The 21614-nt window shown below is 46.7% G+C and overlaps 1 protein-coding gene across 1 annotated transcript in view; it reads right to left on the reverse strand.

The window, feature by feature from the left end:
* Nucleotides 1-432: 432 nt before the first annotated feature.
* Nucleotides 433-21614, reverse strand: part of itga4 (integrin alpha 4) — a 191297-nt gene continuing 170115 nt past the window's right edge. Inside the window, exons 20-28 of the mRNA XM_039757752.1 lie at nucleotides 19508-19584; nucleotides 19253-19342; nucleotides 18514-18601; nucleotides 18246-18353; nucleotides 12009-12125; nucleotides 11780-11899; nucleotides 7651-7746; nucleotides 5721-5840; nucleotides 433-1164 (exon numbers count right to left, since the gene is read on the reverse strand). Coding sequence (XP_039613686.1) covers nucleotides 1066-1164; nucleotides 5721-5840; nucleotides 7651-7746; nucleotides 11780-11899; nucleotides 12009-12125; nucleotides 18246-18353; nucleotides 18514-18601; nucleotides 19253-19342; nucleotides 19508-19584 — 915 coding nt within the window. The 3' untranslated portion in view covers nucleotides 433-1065. The remainder of the gene's footprint in view (nucleotides 1165-5720; nucleotides 5841-7650; nucleotides 7747-11779; nucleotides 11900-12008; nucleotides 12126-18245; nucleotides 18354-18513; nucleotides 18602-19252; nucleotides 19343-19507; nucleotides 19585-21614) is intronic.

Genomic DNA, 21614 nt, shown 5'->3' on the forward strand with positions numbered 1-21614 from the left:
TTGATTACCTTGCTGTGGACTTCCTCTGTGCTACGTTTTGCTCTTTTGAGCCTTTGCTTGTATTTTCGAGTTTTCATTTCATTTATTTAGAAAGATTCTCACCTTGACCCTTAAAATCGAGCCAAAGGTTTATAGTTATCCTTCCTCTTGTGGGGACTTTTGCTGTTTTTTTGAGACTGTTAAGACTTGTTTTTGCCAGCTGCCCATTTTTGGGCCTGCTCCCGTTGAAGCCAGCAAGTAGCCTTGAGTGCCAGGCCTAGGTCAGGTGAGGCTCCTCTGGGTACAGCAGGTGGGATTCTGGCCTGCTCCCCAGCTTCTTTTAGGAGGCATCTGCCATTTTGCCTCCACATCCTAAAAGTGACCGTGTCAGCAATGTACACATCTGGATTCTTTTTTCAAAAAAAACATTTTAGACAAACAGATCATTGAACGTAATTTAAAATAATCCAAATACATTTATTTGATAAAATGTTCAGTATTCCCTTTCAAGTCGTTTTAATGATTTTTATTTTTTGCTGGCAAAAACTGGTGGGACGACACCCATTGGGGATGAAACGCCACTGTTAAGAAGTCTAAACATTTTAATAAATTAGGATGCTGATGACTTCTATTTGGGCGCCTAACGCACAAAATGCCACCGGGCACGACGTGCCAGCCTCAAACCAACATGCGCAGTTCAGCACAAACCATTCCATAATGAAGGCCAGCCATTTAAAGGTGGACAGATATTGCCAGCATTGGCAAATAATCCACCAGTGACGCCCATGAAAAGTGACCAAAAAAAAAAGTCAGTGCCTTTAATTTTAGAAAACTCTAGAAAAATAATAACTAAGAACTCTTCATCCTCTTCTTCTTCATCTTATTCCAATTTTGCAGGAAAATTTCAAAATTGTGTTAACAGTCTGTTAGCAGAACATCCCGATGCCCCTTCGCTAATACAGCATAAAGTGCAAATTTAAAAATAATTAAAAAAAAAAAGAGAAAATCCTGCGGGCGCCAGTCTGCACAGTTTGTGTCACTCAAAGCAGCTCCACAGGGGGGCGGTCCGCTGGTTTGTCCACCTTCTCAGTAGACATCTTTCGATTTTGTCACGTAGTCCCAGCTCTCCCGTCGAAGCTGCTGCTGCTCCTCCTGCTTCTTGAAACTTCTCTTGAAGAATCCGACCTGCAAATAAAAGACGGAAGAACACTGAGAACTGGTGACGACTGGAAGAGCCTGGTGGCAAAAGCCCTTGGAGGTGACGACCAACACAGCCCGACTGTGATGGCCTTTATGAAGGCCACGCAATCAGAAGTACAACGTTGGTATTTCAGAAGGACTCGGCTCTTCTTCACATTTTTGTCATTATTTATTTTGTTCTTTATTTCGCCTTATATAATTTCTTGTATTAGGAATTTGTTACTTTTCGCATACCGCTTGGGGTCAGCCAATGTACAGCGAACGCCCCTGGAGCAATTGTAGGCAATAAGGGCAGAGTAGGACCCTCTTTGGCAGCAACGGGGATTTGAACCGGCAACCTTCTGAATACCGGAGCAGATGCTTAGCCTCAGAGCCACAGCTCTGCCAACATAAACTTGATTGTCCTCAGCTGACAGGAACAGCACGGCGAAGTGCCTGACAGACAGGGTCCGCTGATTCCATGCTAATTTGGGGAATTCTTCAAAGCATTTTTCACAAGGTTACAGTGATCAGTGCGATGTTGCGGCGATACAGTGTTGGACTGCTCGGTTGTGACTTCTCTGCCACAATATTGCTTACTGGCGTTAACTCCCATGGAGGACCACGTGATACAGCGTTGATGGAGGTCTTCAATTTAAAAGCTTGTTCACAAGACCATTTTCCAGAAGCACATAAGAATTTGACAGACGAGCGGGGACCATTCAGTCCGTTAAGCCCATTTGTTTAGCTAATCGCTAAGGATCTTCCAGATCCTTCTTAAAGGCTGTTGAGGTTTCTACTTTAACTCCATGACTCAGTACTTTGTTGCAGAGTCCCACAACTCTTTATGTAAAGAAGAGGTTCCTGGCCTCAGTCCTACATGCACTTCCCCTTAATGTCCACTAGGTGTCGTTGACTACCTGATTCACTCCTTAAGCTGAGAGAATTTGGCCAGATCTCCTTTATCAACGCTTTTGAGGATTTAAAATACTTGAATGAGGTCCCCACGCAGTCTCCTCAGCTCAGACTGAACAGATTTAATACTGTGAGTCAGTCACAGTATGACACGTCCTCAAATCCCATGATGCACTTGGTTGCTCTGCCCTATGCAGTGCTTCCTGGGCTTAGTCCTACATGCTCTTCCCCTTAATGTTCACTGATGTCCTCGACTACCTGATTCACTCTTTAAACTGAAAGAATGTTGTTGGCTCTCCTTTATCAAAGCCTGCAAGGATTTTAAAGACCTGAATGAGATCCCCACACAATCTCCTCTGTTCAGACTGAACAGATTTAATTCTCTGAATCTGTCACAGTAGGACATGTCCTCAAGTCCCAAGATGGACTTGGTTGGTCAGCTCTGCAAAGAGCTTCCCGGCCTCAGTCCTACATGCACTTCCCCTTAATGTCCACTGACGTCCTTGACTACCTGATTCCCTCCTTAAGCTGAGAGAATTTGGCCAAATCTCCTTTATTGACGCTTTTGAGGATTTTAAATACTGAATGAGGTCCCCACGCAGTTTCTCAGATTTAATTCTGTGAGCCTGTTAGAGTATGTCCCAGGATGCACCTGGGTGTTCTCCTCTGCACAGCTTCATGTGCTGCTATGTCACGGGGGTCTGCTGGAGTCAATCCCAGCCAACACAGGGCGCAAGGCAGGGAACAAACCTGGGGCAGGGGGCCAGCCCACAGCAATTAAGATCTGATATTCATTTAAAATCTACAGTGGCGTGAAAAACTATTTGCCCCCTTCCTGATTTCTTATTCTTTTGCATGTTTGTCACACAAAATGTTTCTGATCATCAAACACATTTAACCATTAGTCAAATATAACACAAGTAAACACAAAATGCAGTTTTTAAATAATGGTTTTTATTATTTAGGGAGAAAAAAAAAATCCAAACCTACATGGCCCTGTGTGAAAAAGTAATTGCCCCCTTGTTCAAAAATAACCTAACTGTGGTGTATCACACCTGAGTTCAATTTCCTGATTACTGCCACACCTTTTCAATCAAGAAATCACTTAAATAGGAGCTGCCTGACACAGAGAAGTAGACCAAAAGCACCTCAAAAGCTAGACATCATGCCAAGATCCAAAGAAATTCAGGAACAAATGAGAACAGAAGTAATTGAGATCTATCAGTCTGGTAAAGGTTATAAAACCATTTCTAAAGCTTTGGGACACCAATGACATAGCAGCACTTGAAGCTGTGCAGAGAAGGGTGACCAGGTTAAAGCAGAAACCTCAACAACCTTTAAGAAGAATCTGGAGGAGACATTGGGACAGCTGATAATAAAACAAGCAACTGAAGAACTGCATGGTCTCCTCTCGTTAGTGAAATTTCTTTTTTTATTTTTACTAGGGGGCTCTGTCCCCTGCTCGCTTCGCTTGCCAACCCTCGAGCGGGTGCCACGTGCTAGCCACTTCACGGATCTGCCGCTTGCGTATGGGAAAGCAGATGTACAATTTAAACAGATTGTTATTTTCATTGGAATTGTCACATATGCATAATAGAACTACTTTACATTACAGTGAGTAATTAACCGTAGTAAAAAATAGTAAAACATAAATTAAAAGAAAATTATGTTTCATGTTACATTAGAGGTATTCTTTTGCATTATACGTTTTCACTCTGTTTAGCTTTGAAATTAACATGCAAATACTTTTTAAACTTATACATTTCCTGTAAAACATCAGTAAAAACAATATTTAGAATTAACTTTTCGTCAATATCGCATTGAATTTTGTTTCTGTGTTTGGACTTACATTATGACAATGCAATGTATAACTGCCTGTGAGTGAATTTCGTTCCTTTCTCTCTAATAAACCGACTTTTTAAATGTTTGCCCCTGTGATTTGTTAATTGTCTTTGCAAAAGCTATTCTAACAGGAAATGGTAAACGTTTTAATACGAATGGCATATCAAGATTTCCTTTGGTGTCTGATGTTAAGATGTACTACATTAACATTTTTGCCGCTGGTTAAAATTTTACATGTCAGAATGTTCGACCAATTTTCAATACAACTAATCTTGTCCTACTGCATAGCCCATCACTCAGACATAAATCACGCAGTAAAATTACGATACATCCTTCTTTCAACAGTAATATGGCCGGTGGAAGACCGGACGGTGTTAACGGTTGTAGATATTATTTGTGATATTTTAAGTTGATGTTTTCATCTTCCGCACCATCACCACTAACTGTTTCAGTAGAGTCTATTGATACGCATTTAACCAATTTGCCATGTCACTGATCGACAATTTTCACTTTAATTTGTTTCACTTCCTTGTTTCTCTGTGCTAGGATTGCCCGTGTACTAAATTTTTCTGTTGACAACCCTTCGGGATGAAATTCTTCAATAAGATTTGGAGATAATACGTCTTCTTTTATTGGGAACTTAAAGTGAGGAAAGCGTAAAAATGTATAAGAACTAAGCGCGCAGGAACTGCGTCTGTCAAAAGGATTCATACCAATGAGAGGTGAGAGGACCGCGGGCGTGGGCCGTGAATTGGAAATGGTGGACAGGAGGGCGGGACTTGAAAAAATCTCATGGCCGAAGTCTTGTCTCAAGATTTTCTTTTATAATAGAGAGATTGATTTTAAGTAGCAACAGATAACATTCCATACGGTCGAGTCAAATTTAACAAATCAAAGCAAAATTCGAACCCCACCCAAGACAAGAGAGAGGAGCCATCGAAACGACTCCATAAAAGGAGCAAGAAAAGAGGGGTATCCTTTTCCCTGAAATAGAAGCTTATTCTAATCTGTCTTGCCATATTTTAGAAAAGTTTTGAACAGATCCTCTCATCTGTGAAACTTCTTATGTTCTTATCCTCTAAATGTCAGCAAGAAAAGTAAAGTAATGCTAAAAAATGAAAGTAGCAATAAAATCTTAACATAGAGTCTCTTCCATTGGCTTAGCCAGGGGGCTGTGCTTTGGTGGGGGGGGGGGGTGTATTTTGGGTTTGAAACCCCATGAAATACGAGGGCAAATAAAAATCCTTGAAACCCAAAATGGACAGAAGCTGATGCAATACAACTCGTTCACAAAGGACGCACAGCACAGCGCTCCGGTGGCTCGTGCAGATCCATAGCTGAAACAGCAACAGAGGACGATGTAATCTGTTGGTCTTTCTCCGATGAAGACACTTGCCATGTGGACGTGGGCTTGTGTGCGTGATGTTCACGGTCGATCAGATCGAGTTTCGTCAGTTCCACGTGTTCTTTAAACCTTTCTAGCCGTTCACAAACTTTTCAGCGAGTTACGGTTTCCACTTCCATACGGAGCCAACAATCCTTTGGTGAATTCCAGCAGGCTTCACTCCCTCTGGCCAAAAACAAATCTCATGATGGCGTGTTGTTCAACAATGGCTGTTTGTCCATATTCATGTGAGCTAACGGCAGAATGCTGAGCAGTAGTGCGTGTTCCAACTACACATAAGCCATCATGAACGTGTTGAATTGCGTCAGCTTCTATCCATTGCGGTTACAGCGCAATTTGAATTTTTTTATATTCTATGACTGTTCACATTAATTATGATTTTCTCTCCCAGTCCACTCACCTTCCACAGAGTGTAGATCAGCATGAACAGCAGTAGGAAGCCCATGACCAGACCGCTCAGCAGAAGGAAGATCCTCACTCTCTCCTTTGGAATCCCGTCATGATGAGCTTCGACAAGAACCTAAAGCATGGGTGACAAGGAGCTGTGTGAGATGAGATGATGGTACCACCAACATGCTGCTCATTAGAAAGGCCAGGCGCCCGCCCAGCACCATCCACAGCAGGTGTCTCATAAATCAAATCTTGGGAAGTGATTCTTTGCGGCCACCTCCTGGAGACATGGGCTTTTTAGGCTCAGCAAGTTGGGACGAAGTTTCTGGTCACCACTCTACAACAAAGACATAGCAGCACTTGAAGCTGTGCAGAGAAGAGTAACTAGGGGCATCGTGGGACAGGAAGGGGCAAATGGCGGCTGGGCATGTGGGTGTACGGTACACTGTGCAGAAAACCCATAAAAAGTATACAAAGTGCCATCATAAACCACGGTGGCGGTCCATGTTAGCTGCAGCTGCCTTGATCCTCTTGAGCGAGCCCAGGACCATCGATAGTCCTGTACCGGGATGAGTCTGGGCAACGAGGACACAAACAGGCAAGAGGAAGGGGCAAACAGAGCTTAGTGCTTTTACTCCAACAGTCCTGGGTTCAAAGTGAAAAGAGTGCAGTGCTCTTCAAGAATAAACGCAGCGCCATCCATAATGTTTGGGGCAAAGCAGTTTAAAAATCACAAATCAAACCAATGTGATTCCAATGCACACTGCAGACTTTTCATTTAACACTAGAAATCCCTGAAGCCTACGAAAAAACTCGTAATCCCAGGCCACTTTAAATTCCCTCGCACCTCCTCATCAGCGTCTTTTGTTTTGCAATCGATTGGCACAAGCGGCGTGCAGCCTGCTGTCCCACAACCCCACTGACGGAGCTTTAGTCGTACACAAAGTTCTCCCACCTCAAGTCTGTTTGTCTGGGTGGTGAGATGCCTGGAGATAGAACATTAGAACACTAGAACACTCGAGACAAGAACAGGCCATTCAACCCAACAAAGCTCACCAGTCAGTCCTATCCACTTATTTCTTCCAAAAAACCATCAAGTCGAGTTTTGAAAGTCCCTAAAGTCTTACTGTCTACCACACTACTTGGTCGCTTATTCCAAGTGTCATTCGTTCTTTGTGTAAGGAAAAACTTCCTAATGTTTGTGTGAAATTTACCCTTAACAAGTTTCCACCTGTGCCCCCGTGTTTAGTTATGTGTTCAGCATTTCTTGCCTCACATTTCCTGTCATCCTACACTTACTCAGATCGTTACAGACACCCATGAAATGTATGTATTCCAAATAACGAGATATTATTTACCTTCTACAACTCCAGGCACCTCACACCACGACAAACAGACTTGAGCTCTGAGAAATTTATGACGGACTTCAGCTTTGTCTTCAGATGGGATAGCAGGCTTCCTGCTGCTTGTGCTGATCGACACGTTTGTAAAACAAAAGACCCTGATGAGGAGGTGCGAGGGAATTTAAGATGGCCTGGCATTCTGAGTTTTTACGTAGGCTTCAGGGTTTCTAGTGTTAAGGGGATTTGCACACTTTGAGATCTGGACTTTGATTCCATTTGGTGCTTAAAGTGATTCTTCATTAGAAGATCAGAGCACATTGCTCTAGAGTGCCCCCATCTGGTCGCAGGTAACACACACCAAATAGACAACACAAATGACTGTGCTGTGGGATGGTCAGTTGCATTTAACAGTCCAGAAGGTGAGGGAGCACAAGACAGTGGGCACTGTCCAAGTTATCAGCCACTCGTGCCATGGACTCGTCTCGCACTTTTACTTGTCCAATGGAATTTTTGCTTACTCTATTCTCACCTTAACATGCAACACAACATGACAAGGTCAAGGACCCCAACACTTGCATTCAGCCTCTCTTGTCTTACCTGTGCAAGGTGATCTCTCTGGACATGAACCACGTAAGGGTCTGGCTCTGGAAACGCTCTGGAAGTTGTCATGATTTGTACAATAGAATTCCGAGCCTATTAATGACAAAATCAAGAAAAAGAAAAGGTTTAGGAGCAGCGAGGTCGGAATCTGGCACAGAAACATCTTTGTTTGATAACTCTTGGGATATGCATTGTGTAAAGGACAGAAAGGTGAAGACGCAGACCTCCACCCATTCAGGAGGTCCTATGGCCATGGAGCCATGTGGGAGCTGCCCTGGAACAGGATGCCAAACAGTCACTGGAGTTGGCACAGAACGCTGCCCAGATGAGATGCAGTACCTTGATGGGACGCCAAGGAGCCATCTAGAAGTTGAAATGGACTGGATGGGACACCAAGGAACTCTTTGGAAGTGGGCATGGTCAGGATGCCAAGGAGCCTCCTAGGAGTTAGCATAGAAAGGGCAATAAAGAGACATCTGGGAGAGGGTATGGACCATTGTCTGGGCAGGAGGCCTAAGAGACACCAGAGATTCGGTATCAACTAGTGCCTGTACAAGATGCCAAGGAGATGTGTAGGGGTTGGCGTAGACCACCGTCCAGATGGGATGCCAAGGAGCACCCAGGAGTTTGTTTGAAACAATACTCTGATGGGACACCAAGGAACCATTTAGAGGTTGATATGGACCACTACCTGGATGATACACCAAGGAACCTTTTAGAAGTAGGCATGGTCAGAATGCCAAGGAGCCACCTTTGAGTTGGCATAGAAAGGACAATAAAGAGATATCTGGGAGTCGGTATGGACCACTGCTGAACTTGAAAGACAAGGAACTGTCTAAAAGTTGTTCGGAAACATGGGATTCCAGGGGTCCTTTCAGGGGTGGGAGGACATTGCAGGCTGCTCAAGGACATCCTCAAGCTAGTGGTCAGTCCTCCAGTAGCCAGTTGCAGGCGACTCCTGGCCCTTTATGGCAGCAGCTCCAGAACTCTGTCGACATCTGTCATTAAATGGACTTCTGAAATATCAGCCAGGTGGGCTTGGAGACGGGAGTGAAGTGTAGGCTCACCTAACAAAGAGGTGGAGGAGGACATGGTGACATTGTAGTGGAGAGGAAGAGGAAGGAGAAGGTGGAGAGCAGGCAGATCCCAGGCCTCTCTCGGCTAGCTTAATGTTCGTTGTTCTCACCTTTTGTTTGTAGTTCTGTGCCCTTGTGCCTCCATGAAAACATGTTGTCTCTTACAATGACCCCTTTGTTGCTGCATTTGTGGCATTTCAGTGTGGTCATTTGGCTGCTTACAAGCTCCCCCTAGTGGTCCCATTTGTTAAGGCAGAAATAAAAATTCTGCTTTTTTGTGTTGCACTTTTAGACAGCACACATGTTGCTTGTGCACCCCAGACCTTGTTATGGAATAAGTGGGTTCAGAGTATGAATGGATCTCCCCCTAGTGATGCTTTCATAAATAAGGTGCACAGTCTGCCATCAATTTCTCCCTTGTTTGGTAAAGTGCTCCTACTGCCCCCTTGCATTTCTCCATTAAGTAAGGCACAGCTGCTGTCTCCAGTTGTCCTTAGACATAGTGCGCCCATTGAGCCCTTTGTGAACCTTTGTGAGGTAAGGCCCACCCGCAGCTTACAACAGTCCTTAACTAATATGGTCCTCCTACTGCCCTCTAGTGGCCAGTTACTGGACAACTGCATATCTGTTGCTCCAGAGGTCATCAGTTCAATAGCATACAACTTCTGCTCCCCCAGAAGCCCCTCTTTGTGGATGCTGTCATTCAGGGATACTTAATTAAGTCAGGTGTATATACTGCCCCCTCCTGGTCCTTCAATAGATAAGGCACATCTGTTACTCTACTGCTGCTCACCTCTAGTGGTGTCTGAATAGATGAAGCATGGCTGTTGGCCCGAACAAATTTCTTAAATAAGGTACACCTTCTACGCCTCCCGGTATCATCCTTCATCTGTGAAGGGGCAGACGTAGCCGTGCAGTGGTCTTCAATTGAATGAGGTGTACCAATTGCGTCCTATCACTTCCTCACTAGATAAAGACATAGCTGATACCCCAGTGGTCCTTAAATGAATGGGGCCCAGGTGCTACCCTTTAGTAGCTCCCTTATCAGTTTTTGGCAGCTGCAGCTATGCAGGGGTCCTTAATGAATTAAGGTGCACCTACAGCCCTTAGATGTCCTTTATTTAGTAATGCAGAGCCGTTGTCCTTAATTAAAAAATGTGAACCTACTACCCCGTGATTCCTCAAAAGTTCACTTGTGGGGCGATCCAGTGATCTTTAATTAAGTAAGGTGCACCTACAGCCCCCTGGCGGTCCTTCATTTGGTAAAGTGAAGTTGTGCATTGGTCCATAGTTAAGAGGTGAACCTGCTAGTCTGAGGGGCCCCTTAAAAGTTCACCTGCTGCACTTTTGTGGACCCTTATGTGGAAATGTCCAGTGGTCCTTAATTAAGTGACGGTCCACTTGCTCCATGCCACTGGTCCATCACTATGCATTTGCTCTTCACAGTTATCCTTGATTAATATGGGACATCTACTGCCCTCTATTGGTCAATCAGTGGACAAATATATACCTGTTCTCCCGGTAGTCCTTAATTTTACAACATGCACCTTCTGCCTTTTAAGTAGCCTTTCTTTTAGGAACGGACAGCTGAAACTATCCAGTGGTCTTTATAAAGTAAGGTGCACCTACTGCCCTCTTCTGGTCATTCATTTCATAAGACACATCGTCTGCTCTTAGTTGTTCTGTTGCACCTTATAACCCCTGGCGTTGCCTAAAGAGATAATGCACAGGTGTTGCTCCAAGGTTCTTTATTTAAATAAGGTGTACCTTCTGCCCCTCCCCAAGGCCCCTCATTTGGTAACTGTACGGAGGTCTTTAATTAAAAATGGTAAATCTACTGTTTCCTATTAGTTTTACACTAAAGAGGTGTTGTCCCGTAGTCCTCAGTTGTTGAACTACACCTACTGCCCCCTAGTGGTGCCTCATTTAGTAACAGAGAACTGCAAACCAGCAGGAATCTTATTTTGGATAAGGCGCACCTACTGCCCTCTAGTGACCCCCACATTTAGTAAATGGAGAGATGCAACTGTTCCTTATTAAATATGATCCACTTACTTCTCCCTAATGACCCCTCTTGTTTCCTATTGGTCACACATTAAATAAAAGCCTAACTGTTGTCCTACGGTCTTTAATTCAATTAGGTGTACCTAATGACACCCTAGTAGCCCCTAATTTAGTAATGTAAAGTAGCAACTGAGCAGTGGTCCTTATTTGGATAAGGTGCACCTAGTGCCCCCCAGTGGCCTGTCATTTAGTAATGAAGAGCTGGATATGGCAGTGGTCTTTTAGTAAATATAATACGCCTACTGCCCCCTAGTGGCCCCTCATTTTGTATGAGGAAGCTATAGCTATGCAGTGATCCTTCATTATATGTGGCACATCTAGTGCCCCCTAGCGACCTCTCATTAAGTAATGGAGAGCTGCAACTGTGCAATGGTATTTTAATAAATTGGGGTGCACCTATTACCCCCCAGTTTTATAAGGAGAGCTGTGAATGTGCAGGGGCCCTTGGTGAAATACGGTGGACTTCTTGTTTCCTATTAGTTGTACATTAAATAAAAGCACCACTGTTGCCCTATGGTCTTTAACTGAATTAGGTGTACCAACAGCCCCGAAGAGAGTCCCCTCATATAGTAATCTAGAGCTACAGTTTTGCAGTGGTCATTTATTAAATACGGTCCTCCTACCGCCTCCCAGTGGTGTCTTGTTTAGTAATGGAGAGCTGGAGTAGAGCAGTGATCCTTATTTAAATGCAGTGCCCCTACTGCCCCCTAGTGGTTCCCCTTTTAGTAATGGATAGCTGCAACTCTGCAGTGGTCTTTTACTAAATATGGTCAACGTACTTCCCCCTAATGGACCCCCATTTTGTACAGAGAAGCTGTCACCCTACAGATCCTCCATGGTGACTGACATATTCTCTGTGCCTCTGATCCCTTCATGTTCCCTACTAATGCCATTACCCCATTGACTTTGTCAACATTCTCGGACCCCTGCCTCCTCCACCACATGTGCTATTCTGTCAGTATGGAATCTGACGAAGCCCCACTTACTATGGCTAGCACAATTGGGTTGAGCTCAAGGATGAGGTGTATCGTGGCTACTGCTCCGCTCTCCATCGATCCCAAGTTGCAGGTGACGTTCAAACATGTGGTGTCCTCATGCATGCAATACTTGATTGGGAACAAAAAAAAAAAAAACAGCAACATCAGTTTCAATCTTAAAATGTGACCGGGAGAGCCAAGAAGCCCAAAGCTGCACGCAATGCAAAGCTAAATTTACCAGGAGCCTTTTGTTGGTCTTAGAGAAGAAGAACACAACATCGGTGAGGGAGTCGAAAGGGTCCTGGACTTCACAGTTCTGCTCCTGTTTGGGAAGGAGGCACTCTCCTTGGCTAGTCTGTCAGAAAAAGGAAAAGCAAGAAGCATTACAAGAGAGCCTAATGGCCGGATGGGCACGCAGGGCATGATATGCTTCACGGTGTGCAAGGAGCCGACATTGCTGCAAGTGCTAGAAGAAACTCCCATTGCAGATATGATAATGCACATGAGTGGACAGCAATGGCCTTCTCTGCCACAGGAGGGGGTTCATCCATCAATCTTCTAAACCCGCTTAATACTGGGATAATCACGGGGAAGCTGGCATAGGGCACAAGGCAGGAATAATCCCTGGACAGGGTGCCAGTTCATCACAGGGTGAACACACAGCCAAACACACACACACATCCATCTCATCTCATTATCAATTTCATTAAACACAATTCATCGTGGGGTTGAGCCGATCCTGGCAGCATAGGAGGGAAGCAATTAAGGAAGTCAGGCCTCTAGTGCAGCAAAGGGTCCACTCTGACGCAAAGGGGACAACTAAGGAAATCTACGTGTCTGAAGGAAACCTTGAGTACCCGGAGGAAAAGACCATGCAAACACAGTCAGGTCAGATCAGGTTGGGGGGCATGCACTGGTACAGCATGTTGCTACACCCACCACATGATGAAGCACCTCAGGATCCTGATTGGCAACCCTCCAGGCATACACGCAGTCCAGTACCACCATCTGGAAATGACCATCTATCAGCATCCAGGTGTTACATGAGTATCCCTATGAGTAGCTCTACTTGACTTCATTCCCCTTTTCTCAGTTTACCTCAATGTCAAGATGCTCATGTAACCTGTATGTGTGTGCTAGACCATCAGTTATGATGTCTGTTAGGCTTTCTCTGAATTTACTGTCTTAATCTTCTTTATTTATTTATTTGGTTTGTACTATGCTATATACTGTATACCCTGCCGTTCTTTCTTATATTCTGTAAGTGCCTTGAGCATGGGAAAGGCGCTATATAAATAAAATGTATTATTATTGTTATTATTATTATTATCCCCTTGGCATGGTCCAGTCATTTAGGTCCTCAACAATAAAGGGTCCTGCAAGTCAGATCACCCTCGGGGAATCGCGCCACATGGCCGTAGTGCCATAACCGAGGCTCCCTCACAGTGCAGGTCATGTGCCTCATTTGGGACTCCATGAGCAACACAAAGTCAAACAAGCAACACTCATAATTCTCTGAAGAGACACACATGAAGGAGTCCAGTCTTCATCTCAGGTCACTGGATAGCATCCCTGTCTCACAACCATATAATAAGACAGGAAGAAACATGGGAGAACGTGCTAAATCCATGCAGATGGGGTCCATGTCCAGGAATATGAATTATGCATGCTGGATTTGTGAAGCAGCAGCCCAACCTACCCCGGGGGTGTCCATATAAATGACTTTATCGTAGCTACCCCATGGAGCCTTTTGTTCAACCTGAATTTCAGAAAAAATGGAGATGAACCAGCCATTCAGCCCAACAAAGCTCAACAGTGCTGTCAACCAAATTTCTGCAAAGTTCTGAAGTGTCTTCTTCATTCTCAGACATTTCCTCCAGCCTAGCTGCACCCACAGCACCCGTAAGCCAATGTCTTTATATCCCAGCTTGCCTGTGAGGGTCTTTGTATGAAACTTTGCGGCATCAAAATTTACCACATCCTCAATGTTAAACATATAATAAACAGGCTGCTCAGGTTCCTACTGGGTATTCCCTTAAAGCAAATAGAGGTCCCCCTAAACTACTCCACTATGGAATTATTACGGGTGGTCTTGGCAAAAAGAGTTCAGGACCAAACAGGTGCATAGCGAGCACATGTGACTGTGATAAAGCAGGTCCGCAGCTCTAAATGGATGGTCAGCGTGGTGGCATGGCGGGAGAGGTTCCTGGGCACGATGTGGGCATGGGCTTTTCTGCACTGAAGTGCAAAGGTGCGGAATCGCCTGTGTCCATAACTGATGGCGGGAGCTGCTCATTATAAAAAGGAGAAGTGTGGGTGCTGATGGGCAGAGAAAGAAAAAAGAGAGAAGGAAAGAGAGACCAGCGATTAGAGGAAGAGGAAGAAGAAGACAAAGAAGAAGAAGAAGGCAGGAGGCGCTGAGAGCCAGTGCAGGAGCGAGCGAGTGAGAGAGAAGGTTCGTTGCAGAGAAGCAGGCAGCTGGGAGCAGAGCACCAGAAGGAGTGTGCAGCCGACACTCGAGGAGGCAGTTGGAAGCGGTTGCTCCAGCTGAACGATTTCAAGGAGCTGGAGTGACCAAGAAGGTTGATGTCTCACTGCAGAAGGCAGCGGGAGTCAGGGAGGCTGAGCACCCAGGCTGTTGTGGGAACCAGAGTCTCGGTCTGGCAAGACAGCTGTATGTAGCCAGGGGACAGAAGGCAACCAGACCAGGAGAAAGTCAGCTGCAGCTATAGGTAGGGCAACTCCCGTGTTGCAAAGCCCGCTGGGATAAGCAGGGGAGCTGCCAGTTAGAAGGAAGAAGGCACCGGGTGTTTGAAAAGGAATTGCTTCCAGCAAGTTCATTTTAACCTCATTTTAAAAGGATTTATTTATTATGGATTTTAACCTCCACGTATCACTTGTGCTTTTTAATGGATTATTTATTTATGGAACTATGGAGAATTGCACTATTTATCTGAACACTGTTTTGATGTTGAGCCGTTGAGCCTTGAGCCGTCACCTTATCGTGGTGGAGGGGTTTGCGTGTCCCAATGATCCAAGGAGCTATGTTGTCCGGGGTTTTATGCCCCTGGTAGGGCCACCAAAGGCAAACTGGTCCTAGGTGAGGGATGAGACAAAGAATGGTTCAACACATCCAATAAAGAATAAAAACTGTGGACGACGTTTTCCCTTGCCTGGACGCGGGTCACCGGGGCCCCCCTCTGGAGCCAGGCCTGGGGGTGGGGCTCGATGGCGGCGCCTGGTGGCCGGGCCTGCACCCATGGGGCTCGGCCGGGCACAGCCCGAAGAGGTTACGTGGGTCCTCCTTCCCATGGGCTCACCACTTATGGGAGGGGCCAAGGAGGTCGGGTGCTGTGTGAGTTGGGTGGTGGCGGCGGGACCTTGGCGGTCTGATCCTCGGCTACAGAAACTGGCTCTTGGGACGTGGAATGTCACCTCTCTGAAAGGGAAGGAGCCTGAGCTAGTGCGCGAGGTTGAGAGGTTCCAGCTAGATATAGTCGGACTCACCTCGACGCACAGCTTGGACTCTGGAACCAATCTCCTTGAGAGGGGCTGGACTCTCTATCACTCTGGAGTTGCCCCGGTGAGAGGCCGAGCAGGTGTGGGCATACTTATTGCCCCCGACTTGGAGCCTGTGCATTGGGGTTTACCCCGGTGGACGAGAGGGTGGCCTCCCTCCGCCTTCGGGTGGGGAAGGGTCCTGACTGTTGTTTGTGCGTATGCGAACAGCAGTTTGGAGTATCCACCCTTTTGGAGTCTCTGGAGGGGTGCTAGAGGGCATACCTTCTGGGGATTCCCTCGTTTTGCTGGGAGACTTCAATGCTCACGTGGGCAATGACAGTGAGACCTGGAAGGGCGTGATTGGGAGGAATGGCCCCGATCTGAACCCGGCGGTGTTTTGTTATTGGACTTCTGTGCTCGCCACGGATTGTCCATAACGAACACCATGTTCAAGCATAAGGGTGTTCATATGTGCACTTGGCACCAGGACACCCTAGGCCTCAGGTCGATGATCGACTTTGTGGTGTGTCGCCGGACTTGCGCCATATGTCTTGGACACTCGGGTGAAGAGAGGGGCGGAGCTGTCAACTGATCACCACCTGGTGGTGAGTTGGCTTCGATGGTGGGGAAGATGCCGGTCAGACCTGGTAGGCCCAAACGTGTTGTGAGGGTCTGCTGGGAACGGCTGGCAGAGTCCCCTGTCAGAAGTAGCTTCAACTCCCACCTCGGCAGAACTTCAACCACGCCCCGAGGGAGGTGGGGACATTGAGTCGAATGGGCCATGTTCCGTGCCTCTATTGTTGAGGCGGCTGACCGGAGCTGTGGCCGCAAGGTGGTCGGTGCCTGTCGTGGCGGCAATCCCGAACCCGTTGGTGGACACCGGTGAGGGATGCCGTCAAGCTGAAGAAGGAGTCCTATAGGACCTTTTTGTCCTGTGGGTCTCTGGAGGCAGCTGATAGGTACCAGCAGGCCAAGCGGAATGCGGCTTCGGTTGTTGCTGAGGCAAAAACTCGGGCATGGGAGGAGTTTGGAGAGGCCATGGAGAATGACTTTCGGACGGCTTCGAGGAGATTCTGGTCCACCGTCCGGCGTCTCAGGAAGGGGAAGCAGTGCAGTGTCAACACCGTATATGGTGGGGATGGTGCGCTGCTGACCTCGACTCGGACGTTATGGGTTGGGGGGGGGAGTACTTCGAAGACCCCCTCAATCCCACTAACATGCCTTCCAATGAGGAAGCAGAGCCTGGGGACTCTGAGGTGGGCTCTCCCATCTCTGGGACTGAAGTCACCGAAATGTTCAAAAAACTCCTTGGTGGCAGGGCCCCGGGGGTGGATGAGATACGACACGTCTCTGCAACATCGCATGGACATCGGGGACAGTGCCTCTGGATTGGCAGACTGGGGTGGTGATCTCCCTCTTTAAAAAGGGGGACCGGAGGGTGTGTTCCAACTACAGAGGGATCACACTCCTCAGCCTCCCTGGAAAAGTCTATTCGGGGTTCTGGAGAAGAGGGTCCGTCGGATAGTCGAACCTCGGATTCAGGAGGAACAGTGTGGTTTTCGTCCTGTCGCGGAACAGCGGACCAGCTCTTCACCCTTAGCAGAGTCCTGGAGGGTGCATGGGAGTTTGCCCAACCGTGTTTTGTGGACTTGGAAAAGGCGTTCGACCGTGTCCATCGGGGAATCCTGTGGGGGGTGCTCCGGACCCCCTGATAAGAGCTGTTCGGTCCCTGTACAACCGGTGTCAGAGCTTGGTCCGCATTGCCGGCAGTAAGTCGAGCCCGTTTCCAGTGAGAGTTGGACTCCGCCAGGGCTGCCCATTGTCACTGTAACTTTTATGGACAGAATTTCTAGGCGCAGCCAGGGTGTTGAAGGGGTCCTGTTTGGTGGACTCAGGATTCGGTCACTGCTTTTTGCAGATGATGTTGTCCTGTTTGCTTCATCAGGCCGTGATCTTCAGCTCTCTCTGGAGAAGTGGCTGGGATGAGAATCAGCACCTCCAAATCCGAGACCATGGTCCTCAGCCGGAAAAGGGTGGAGTGCCCTCTCAGGGTTGAGGGCGAGATCCTGCCCCAAGTGGAGGAGTTTACGTATCTCGGGGTCTTGTTCACGAGTGAGGGAAGAATGGATCGTGAGATTGACAGGCGGATCGGTGCGGCATCCGCAGTGATGCGGGCTCTGCATCGGTCTGTCGTGGTGAAAAAAGAGCTGAGCCGTAAGGCAAAGCTCTCAATTTACCAGTCGATCTACGCTCCTACCCTCACCTATGGTCATGAGCTATGGGTAGTGACCGAAAGAACGAGATCGCGAATACAAGTGGCTGAAATGAGTTTCTTTTGCATGGTGTCTGGGATTTCCCCTAAAGATAGGGTGAGGAGCTCAGTCATCCGGGAGGGGCTCAGAGTAGAGCCGCTGCTCCTCCGCATCGAGAGGAGTCAGATGAGGTGGCTCGGGCATCTGATCAGGATGCCTCCTGGATGCCTCCCTGGTGAGGTGTTCCGGGTACGTCCAACCGGGAGGAGGCCCCGGGGAAGACCCAGGACACGCTGGAGGGACTATGTCTCCCAGCTGGCCTGGGAATGCCTTGGGATTCTCATGGAAGAGCTGGAAGAAGTGGCCGGGGAGAGGGAAGTCTGGGCTTCTCTGCTTAAGCTGCTACCCCCGCGACCCAACCTCGGATAAGCGGAAGAGGATGGATGGATGGATGTTTTTTTTTGTTAATAAAAGCACAGGACATTTTACACCAGGGGTGAGCAAAGTCGATCCTGGAGGGCTGCAGGTTTTTGTTCCAACCCAGTTGCTTAATAAGAAGTGCTTAGTGCTCCAGTAACACTTCTGCTTCACTTTAGTGGTCTCGCTCGTTAAGATTTTGAACCCTTATTGCTTATTTTAGTCTTCAAACTCATGCACCCCCTTGTGGTAACAGTTCTCACCACTGTCATCATTTGCCATATTTCTGTCTGATCTCTGCATACCTTCAAGTCCACGATGTTCACCAGCTGGAATGGCTGCATTGCCACGGAGTTGGGAATGGAAAGCTCCAGCATGGTGTTTGATGCTCTGCTGGGGCCAAAATTAGTCATCTGGGCAGTGGAGAAGAAAAGAGTTAGGAGGAATCTGAAGGCTTCAAAGTGTGACACACAAAGTGAGGTGAGCTGATACATAACGTATAAATCCAGTAAAGGATTTAAAATGAGTGTAGCGGAAAACCGTGAGATCATCCCATCAGTTAGGATTACTTACGGTAAAAGTGTAATTAAATGTCTCTGTGAAACAGCTGTCCACCACCTGCTTTGATGGTCCAAAGGTGAAGAAGGAAGGAGATACAAATCTGGGAAGACAAGAGGGAGAGCATTTAGTGAGGTGTTAAAATAAAAGTGCGGCAAAGCAATAAGAGCAGGGAGAGCCGGCAGTGACCAACAGCTTCACAAATGGCAGGACCAAGGAATCATAAAAGATCGAAACATCAGAACAATCTGGACGAGAACATCCCATTGACCTCATGCCGGTCTCGTTTGTGCCAGTGTGTGCTCCTTATTCATTCTGTTTACAATACAGATGTCATTTTTGTAAACATTGTTCTACTTAGTCATTATGCTCTACCTACAGGAGGTTGAGAAAGTCTTAAAACCCCTTCACTTTCTGCACGGCGACGCCTCAACACCACACCACATCTGATCCCCAACAAGCCTGACCCCATTGGCTCTCCGACGGTTTCAACTCTTCCGGGGATAGGGCTCTTTTTCTTTTCTGGTTCAATCAAATGGGGTTACCGAGGTGGTACCTCAACACTTCTCCCTGCTTCCAATTGCTTCCTTGCTACCGGCTAAACCGACATACATGAGCTGTGCAGGACACTCCTCACCATGTCATCATCATCATCATCATCCTCAGAAGAAGCAGCAGGATACCCCATTTTAGACAGGTGCTTTTTAAGTAAATGGGATGAGGATGGCAGGCGCAAAGCGCTAGGTTTACTCACCCATGGGCTCCCAGGTCCACCTCGTAGCGCAAAGGAAGCACCGCCGTGGCCAGGTTGTCATGGAGGAGGTTTGTGTTTTCAGCACATTCACTGCAAATGAAGATGGGGGTGGGGGCAGAAAAAATCTCTTTAGTAAGTTGAGCACAGGAGTCCATCTTGGAGCTCTTCAACAGTACACGTGCAGATGGGCTCAGCTGATCCACTAAAGTCTACAAGCCCCTCTTCTTGATCCCCCCCTCACCCCGTATTACTTACCAGGTAGCATTGACTGTGATGTGCAGGTCCTCAGGGGTGACATGTTTATCCACATCTAGAAGGAGAGCGAAGTTTGTCTGTGGAGACATTACAAGTTTATTGAAAACTACTAGTGGTTCCCCTGGTGGATTTAAAGACAATTCCAAGACGTCGCTAAGCGCGAGCTTGGCGCACAGATTTACATTTACGAAAGGCTCTTTTTGGGTTTTGATCTTCTTTAGCTTTTGACTTGTAGTGGGTGCCACACGCACTATTTGTCCCTTTGCCAGTTTGAGTCTCCTCAGGGATTCCAAAAAAGTTGGGACACTATACAAATCACTATACAAATCGTGAATAAAAACTGAACGCAATGATGTGGAGGTGCCAACTTCTAATATTTTATTCAGAATAGAACATAAATCACGGAACAAAAGTTTAAACTGAGAAAATGTATCATTTTAAGGGAAAAATATGTTGATTCAGAATTTCATGGTGTCAACAAATCCCAAAAAAGTTGGGACAAGGCCATTTTCACCACTGTGTGACATCTCCCCTTCTTCTTACAACACTCAACAGACGTCTGGGGACCGAGGAGACCAGTTTCTCAAGTTTAGAAATAGGAATGCTCTCCCATTCTTGTCTAATACAGGCCTCTAACTGTTCAATCGTCTTGGGCCTTCTTTGTCGCACCTTCCTCTTTATGATGCGCCAAATGTTCTCTATAGGTGAAAGATCTGGACTGCAGACTGGCCATTTCAGTACCCGGATCCTTCTCCTACGCAGCCATGATGTTGTGATTGATGCAGAATGTGGTCTGGCATTATCTTGTTGAAAAATGCAGGGTCTTCCCTGAAAGAGATGACGTCTGGATGGGAGCATATGTTGTTCTAGAACCTGAATATATTTTTCTGCATTGATGGTGCCTTTCCAGACATGCAAGCTGCCCATGCCACACGCACTCATGCAACCCCATACCATCAGAGATGCAGGCCTCTGAACTGAGCGTTGATAACAACTTGGGTTGTCCTTGTCCTCTTTGGTCCGGATGACATGGCGTCCCAGATTTCCAAAAAGAACTTCGAATCGTGACTCGTCTGACCACAGAACAGTCTTCCATTTTGTCACACTCCATTTTAAATGATCCCTGGCCCAGTGACAACGCCTGAGCTTGTGGATCTTGCTTAGAAATGGCTTCTTCTTTGCACTGTAGAGTTTCAGCTGGCAACGGCGGATGGCACGGTGGATTGTGTTCACTGACAATGGTTTCTGGAAGTATTCCTGAGCCCATTCTGTGATTTCCTTTACAGTAGCATTCCTGTTTGTGGTGCAGTGTCGTTTAAGGGCCGGAGATCACGGGCATCCAGTATGGTTTTACGGCCTTGACCCTTACGCACAGAGATTGTTCCAGATTCTCTGAATCTTCGGATGATGTTATGCACAGTTGATGATGATAGATGCAAAGTCTTTGCAATTTTTCGCTGGGTAACACCTTTCTGATATTGCTCCACTATCTTTCTGCGCAACATTGTGGGAATTGGTGATCCTCTACCCATCTTGGCTTCTGAGAGACACTGCCACTCTGAGAAGCTCTTTTTATACCCAATCATGTTGCCAATTGACCTAATTAGTGTTAATTGGTCTTCCAGCTCTTCGTTATGCTCAAATTTACTTTTTCCAGCCTCTTATTGCTACTTGTCCCAACTTTTTTGGGATTTGTTGACACCGTGAAATTTTGAATCAACATATTTTTCCTTTAAAATGATACATTTACTCGGATTAAACGTTCACTGAAAATGGGGAACTGCACCTTTAGAGGAAGGCACAGCACATGGCGGACAGGACAGGTGGGCTGAAGAGAATTTAACCAGGAAAGGGAGAGAGACAGAGAGAGAGAGAGAGAGAGTGGGAGACATCGGGGGGGTGGAGCAAGAAGAAGCAAACGAGTCAGCTCCAAGTATCCACCTGTGCGAAATTAAAGGAGGTGCTTCTCTGAAGACCAACTTTTTCGTGGTTTCACCAAAGCAATTGACCTTTGAGACTGGCGAGACCCACGGGCGTCACAATGGATCGTGCAAATTGTGCAAAGCACAGGGGCCAACGAGCTTCCACTCAGAACCTTATTGATTTT

Source organism: Polypterus senegalus, chromosome 6 (assembly GCF_016835505.1).
Source record: "Polypterus senegalus isolate Bchr_013 chromosome 6, ASM1683550v1, whole genome shotgun sequence".
NCBI classification, from domain to species: Eukaryota; Metazoa; Chordata; class Cladistia; order Polypteriformes; family Polypteridae; genus Polypterus; species Polypterus senegalus.